Here is a 7,285-nt window from a genome sequence, read left to right on the forward strand (position 1 = left end):
AAGGCCGAGGTGGAGAGGTGGTTCACGGCCCCCGGCGTGCGGAGGATCCGGCTGAAGGAGGGAGGCGTAAGGGGCTCTCTCTTCCTGCCGCCGGGTGAGTGCCCCGGCCGGAGACCTTCACCCTGGGGCCGGCGGGACCCCCCGGCTTCGTTGTCCAGAGCAAGGAAAAGTTTCTTTTAGAAGAAAAACATAGAAGGGACATCACCCGGGAAATCCATATTCCATAGTAGATCTGAACGCCGCCCTGCAGACAGGTGGCTGGTTTTTTTGGCTTAAAGTGTTACAGAGACACTCCCGAAGGCTGGTCGGGACACGGCCCCGCTTATGCGCGGCCACGCTGCCTGGTCCTTATCGGCAGGCCCCGGGCACCGGGCAGGGCAGGCGTGGGCAGGTGGCTCTTGTGAGACAGGCAGAAGCTAAATGAGAATAGGGGTTGTAGAGTTTACCATGTCGTTGCTCTCAGCCTATGATTTTTCAGTAGGTTTGGCGTTCGCTCTGGACTACCAGAATTTGTAACATTCAGAAAAGCTGATACGCTTCATCGTGTGAGCCTGTGCTAAATCTCCCAAGAATTTTACCCTGAGTAGGATCGAATCGAAAAGGCATTTGGCAGAAGCTAAATGAGAATAGGGGTTGTAGAGTTTACCATGTCGTTGCTCTCAGCCTATGATTTTTCAGTAGGTTTGGCGTTCGCTCTGGACTACCAGAATTTGTAACATTCAGAAAAGCTGATACGCTTCATCGTGTGAGCCTGTGCTAAATCTCCCAAGAATTTTACCCTGAGTAGGATCGAATCGAAAAGGCATTTTTCTTCCCTGTGAAACACATGCCAGTAAGCAGAGCAGTGGAGGAGAATCTAGAAAATATAGGTATTCCAAAATACAGGCTGTTACACCAGAGCCAAAGCTAAGTTAATAGTTGAGTTACTTCGGTTGTTCTGTGGTATAAAGGCAGAACAGATTTCTGAGCAAGTTCTGCCTGTTCTGCTTGTGGGATAATTGTGCTTTATGAGGTGTGATACTCTGATGGACTGCTAGTGTTGTTGGAAAATGAAATCTTACACCAATGATGGTGTTTGTATGCTTGAGCCATGATTTAAACTTCTTGTATTTCCCTGAGTGTTGTGCTACTAGAACTGCCCTCCATATTACCTCTAATTTATAACGACTTGGTTCAGCAAATCCTGTAAGTACCACTACAGTTATTAGGGATTTAAGTATTTTCAGTGAATGATTTCCAAACCAATAATCTTTTCATCCATTTAGATGCAGATCCAAAGTTCACTGAAGAAAAAACAACAACAGAGATTGAACTTTGAATTTTGGATCAAATGTTTAGTCAGCATTCTGGATTTTCCATCACTGAGACATGGTTGTTTTGATATATCCTGCCTTAGAGGATGGGCTGGATTTCTGCTGAGCTTAGTGGGAATCCAGAGATCTGCAAGACAGAACTGCATTTTTCCCTTTAGAAAGTCTGGTGGTGTAATAGCGTGGAAAAGTCTGGAATCATTGCTTAAATGATACTGGCATCTTTCTTGATGGAGGATCCAGTTACAGCATTACTACCATACCTTTCTTTGCTCCAGGGATGGAAAAATGTTAATATTATTGATAGGAATCTTAAACGTGAACCGTTCTTAGTAAAAGTGAGATGTCTAGCCCATTTTGTCCTGCTTTTTAGTGAGCTATGCAGAAACTGTATACTTGGGTACGTGTAGGCACTCAGGAAGGCAGTCCAGGATCCTTGTGTAAGTAAAAGGTTGTCTTCATGAGAGAGAAACACATTCATGCTTGACTCTGTTCTGATCACATGTTCTTGCTAGAAAGCTTTCCAGGTAGGGGTGATAAATGAATGAATACTTTTTTTTCTAGCCATTTAGGCTGACTGTTGTTAACTAAAGGTTACTGTTGATCATGGCATTATGATAAGTCTATCCAGACATATTTTCTCTCAAGTAGAATATTGAACTTATGCGAAAAATTTCAGAACTGAAAGAAAAAGAACCCAAAAGCATGATTACGTCCTCTTCTGACTTCCTAATGCTTTAAGTAACGAGGTTTCCACCATTGAGCATGTCTTGTCCAACACTTCCTTTTCTCAAGCACCTTGAAGTGCCAGAGGTCTTTTCTTTATTGCATATAGGCTATGTCAGAGAGTTACTGCACTCTTGCACAAGCAGGTACTTTTTCTGCTGAGATAGTTGTAGTGAGCTGGATCCGAGTACATCAGTGGTGACATCCTGGGGCCTTTATAGTTCCAGGAGGTGGTATCCTTAGCCCTTTAACCCAAGATCTGCTGGCACAGCACACAGTAATATCGCAACACGACCTTGGCTGCACAAGCATGCTGGTTTAAAATCGTGGTTCTGATTATTTCTGTAGTTTTGTGGGACTGATTGTATACATATATATGCATGTTTATCTATATATCAGTCATGCACACATAACTGCACCTACATAGCTCTCAGTTTTACCCCGTCTCTTCACATCTGCAGTAGCAGTTCTGCTGCCAAGTGTTACAGTGCTGATGTTGAGACAGAGCTAGTAAGTCCAGTTGATTTCATCTAGCAATGGGTGTCTCTCTGCTATGCTTTGCTCAATGCACCTTATTCCAGAGTCCATGTAAGTTTTGTAGAATTTACTGCTAGGGCTCAGTGCTCTTGCCTCATTAGTAACGAGCTTGCACTTTGCTAATTAAGGTATGACTTCTTTGTGCGAAAATAGCTGATTTAGAGTATGATTGTTCTGAGGGTGGGAGGTTAAGACCATTGAAAAATACATTTAGAACAGTTTTTTTTTTAAAAAAAACAAGTTTAGCTGTTCACATATTTTTACAGGAAGGTAAGGACCTATTCTTAGTTTGAAATAGCTAAAGTGGGATTCAGCACTGGTTCTCTAATCTCTGCTGTGCAAATGGAAAAGTAATGAATATTAATAGAAAATGTCTTAAGCCTTCTATATTTTGTTGTTCACTCTTCACCAGATAGTTTTTAGTGTCCTGTTTGATAACTTGTCCTCTGTACCTCTTCTTTTTAATATAGGGGATGGCCCCTTTCCAGGAGTGATTGACATGTACGGTGATGAAGGTGGTTTGATTGAATTTAGATCCAGTCTCCTGGCTACCCGTGGTTTTGCTGCTCTTTCTCTGCCATATTTTGACTTTGAAGATCTGCCTAAGGTCATGAAAGAATTCAATCTCGAGTACTTCGAGGAGGCAGCTAGATTCCTACAGCGTCACCCGAAGGTGAGTGTAATGAGAGATGTCTCAGGACAAGGGAGGATTCAGTAGTCATGCCCAAGTGGTGACGGTGATTTTTTTGGAGCATCGGTTTCTGCTGGGCCGGTTTAGGCCCAGTAATGGAAAAAGCGTAGGTCCTGCATAGGCAGCTACGCATATGACTGTGGAGAGTGAATTTCTTCCAGCACAAGCTGTCTGTTAAGTAAATTCATGCTGGAAACTAGAAAATTCCTGATCATTAGAACAGTGAAGTGCTGGAATATCCTCCAAACAGGAGCAGTGGTGATAAAGATGGGTTTTTTAAAAAGGAAAGCAGTTAGTTTAAGAGAGAATGATACAAAACTGCTCAATAGTCAGCAAAGGAATAGATTTGATGACTTGGGGTGTTACTTTCAGTTTTACTTTCCAGGCTAGAAAAGGACAAGAGTAAATACTACTTATCTAATCCTTCAAATGTCATTTGTGACGTTACTTTATTTGCCTGAGACATATATAGCAACAGACTGTGTTTGAATTTCCTGCTACCTGTTTCGGGAAAAAGAGAAAATATTTGCATCAAAATATGTAGTAGGGACTAGGTGACGTCCAAGTGATGGTACTTCTTATGCCCGTCTGTGTTATTTTGTGGGGTTTGAGAGCTCTTGTTGTCTCTGAAAAATAAGACACTAAACAGAGGGAGGAGCCTGGGTCCAGGCTGTAGCTTTCCAACAAGGTCACATCAATAATTAACCTAACTTTTTTTTTTTTAGTAACACAACTCTAAAGGCATTTAATGGCTAATCCCATTATAATGCATACTTCCTTTATTCTTTTCTTCCTCTCTTCCCCACCCCCTATCTTATCTGAAGGTGAAGGGACCAGGAGTTGGAGTGATTGGGACTGGGAAAGGGGCAGAATTAGCACTCTCCATGATCACCTTCCTGCCAGAAGTAGTGGCTGCTGTCTCTATCTCCGGCTGTAGTTCAAACACAGTTGCAGACCTCCATTATGGTGAGATGACTCTGCCTGGGCTGCGTTTTGATATGAATAAGGTCAGTGTTTCTGACGCTGGTGTATTTGACACTTTTGAAGCTCTGGATGACCCAACAAATCCTGCTAATTCTCCTTGCACAATCCCCATTGAAAAAGCAGAAGGTCACTTTCTCTTAGTGGTAGGGGAAGATGATCGTATGTGGAAGAGCTCCTTATATGCTGAGCTGGCAATTGGGCGCCTACGCCAGCATGGGAAAGAAAACTTTGAACTCTTGAGTTATCCAGGAGCAGGTCACCGAATTGATCCTCCTTCTACTCCATTTTGTCAGGTAGCTCTGGATCGTGTCCTGGGGGTGCCTGTTCTGGGGGGTGGAGAGAGCAAAGCACATGCCCATGCACAGGAACACTCCTGGGGAAAGATTCAGGAGTTTCTGCACTTGCATTTGGGATGAACACTTAAGCACCTGCAAGCTGTTGCAGAACGGCAGAGGACTGAGCTTGAGCCACCAAAATGACTGGTGAATTGGAGGGACTGACTGAGAAAAGCTTTGAAATATGAAATAACCAAATGACTACTTAGCTACAAGTATAAATCTAAAAAGAAAGGTATTTATTTGGACTAGCCTAAGTTATTTTAACTAGATATGCCAAGGAGAAGCAAAACAATGATAAGTAGGCTGCATTGTAGTACAAATTTGACAGCCTGAGTTGGTCATGATATCAAGAAACAAGCATCTGAAGAGAGTAGTAGGTACTTTCTTGTTTGCAGTATTTATGACTCAGAGCATTTAACATCTAGCCTGCACCCTCAGCAATGACAGACTAGATCGCACCTGGGGAATGACGACAACCCATGAATGATAAACTTTGACATCAAAATGATGAATGATTCTGGCTTTGGGTCTTAAGTTACCTTGGCCCAGAACTCTCAGATTTACAGCCATATATATCTTGGAAATGTTTTCTATTTACATGAAGCTGGGAATATCTATTTGTAGTGAGGCTCGTATACCTTGACCTTAGGTAGTGGTCTTCTGGTGACAGTGTCTGTTTCTTTCCAACAAAAATTACCTGCAGAGTGGGAAAATGAAGAGTATTTCTCCTGTCATCCTGGGTGAATGGCAGCACTAGCACTGTCTTGTATTAGAGATGTAACCATCTGTTCCCATAATGTCTTGGATTGGCATTTGACACTCAGGGTATTAAAATTCTGTTGGATAGGTTAAAGCATGGTTAAATGCAGTTATGCTATGTGCAAGCCTTACTTCTTTCTTCATTGCTTGTTTTAAACTAGTAACACCTGCCATTAAGTTAGGGATTAATTACTTGTGAAACTCTTTAGTAATGATGTCAAGGGATGCTGACAGCTGTTCTTAGGGAGGAAGCAGAGTTGAGAGACAGAAAGCCTAGCCAGTAGGAGATTAAGACTGACTGTAAAAAGCTGTCACCTTATGGCGACGATTAACTTAGAATCATAATACTTAAAAACAAAACAAACCAAACCAACCAAAACCAACACCCCATTGCCCCACCCCCCACCCCCCCAAAAAAAAACCCAAACCCAAATCTAGGATATCTTTTCCATGACTGCCTGAGATTGTTTTGGGTTTTTTTTTTCATCCTAATTAATTTTTGGCTAGTGCCTTATTTTTCCCCACCATTCAGGTAGAAAGAAACAACTTCTTCCCAAATGAGTTGATCTCTCAAGAAGGTCTTGCTGGAAAGGTGCCAGTGCTGAAGGCCTGTTTAACAAGGGCCTCTATCAATACAGTTTCTCCTTCCAAGGTCATTTGGTCAGACCAGTTTGAGAGCTGCCCACGAAGATAGAAAACCTTCATTTATGGTACTCAATTTTGCTTTGCTCTCAGGGATCTTTTGTCTCCAGTTAACTGTCATTATGCTGCTGCTCAGGTCTCATTAACTTTCTGCAACTCTTGTTACTCCTTATCATTTGATTGAAGTCACATGTTCTCCACATACCATCACTGCCAACTGAACAATTTATCCATCCACTCCTTACAAGAGAAGCTCCATCCTGCTCACTCCACACAAAATGTCTTCACACCTTGTCTCTCTAAACTCCCTCACTGGCTGAAGAGGCTTTTGCAGAGTCGTGTCTGGTGCTTGAACCTCCACTAAAACCGGCAGCCCCCGAAGTCCAGGACCACAGGCCTGCTGTGATGTGCATTGTTGGTGTCACCCATGCTTAGCACCCTGCCTTTTTTCCAAACCCACTCCAAGTTGCAGCCATAGAGGAAAGGGTTGTCTGAAGGTTTCCGTTTGTTCTGTCTGCCTCATCATGTGCATCTCCAGCAGTCGGAGCAGTGCCTCCCCTAACCCTGCTTTGTTACCCTCCCAGTGCTGACACCTGTGTCTCCTCACTGCAGTCCTACCTCAGCATATCCATTGCCATGCCAGATGGCAAGCTGGAGGTTCAGCAAGTGAATGTCAAGTTGTAAATAAAACAAAAACTAGGTAGCTTAAAAGTCCTCAGACTTCATCTCTAAAGCACAAGCCTTTAAAATAATTCAGTGTCAGATGTTGTCAGATATATGCAATTTGAAAGAGAAGTAAAACACTTCCTTTATTAAAAAGCAAGCCTGTGTAAGAACTTGACATTATATTTTTGTTTCTGAATAGTTCACTTGTGTGGAAAACTGAATGATATTTTTTAAACAAAGAAAAGAGGAAAAATAAGAAGAATATGATTTTACTGTGAAGATCCTTTTGTGAACAAGTCAGGGTATTCCTGGACAAAATAATTCTCGGAAGGGTCTGTAGAAAACCAACCAACTTTTGCACTGATATTTTGTATATTTACAATGCTACTTGGAGACCAAAGATACATCGCAGACACTCCGCAGATAACGTATTATTTCCTGAAGTGTACATTAAACCGAGGCCTTAGTTCAAGCCACGTTATTTGTACTGTTTTGCATTCCTTACCTGGCAAAACTCCCGTCGCGTTTCATTGGGCCTGTTACTTGGGTGGCTGGATGAGCTTCCCCGGCTGAGGCAGGGCCGACCCTGGGGTTCCAAAACGCCCCGAGGCGGCCGCACCCCCCGCGGGGGT

The 7,285-nt window shown here is 42.8% G+C and overlaps 1 protein-coding gene across 1 annotated transcript; it reads left to right on the forward strand.

The window, feature by feature from the left end:
- Positions 1-3: 3 nt before the first annotated feature.
- LOC104078386 (acyl-coenzyme A amino acid N-acyltransferase 2 {ECO:0000250|UniProtKB:Q8BGG9}-like) lies at positions 4-4,863 on the forward strand (the record flags this gene model as incomplete). Its single annotated transcript, XM_009580008.1, has 3 exons — positions 4-94; positions 3,044-3,246; positions 4,089-4,863. Coding segments are annotated over 3 exons (870 nt in total), but the record flags the coding sequence as incomplete, so codon positions are not given.
- Positions 4,864-7,285: the final 2,422 nt, after the last annotated feature.

This window comes from Fulmarus glacialis, unplaced genomic scaffold, assembly GCF_000690835.1.
Source record: "Fulmarus glacialis isolate BGI_N327 unplaced genomic scaffold, ASM69083v1 scaffold45476, whole genome shotgun sequence".
Taxonomy (NCBI): domain Eukaryota; kingdom Metazoa; phylum Chordata; class Aves; order Procellariiformes; family Procellariidae; genus Fulmarus; species Fulmarus glacialis.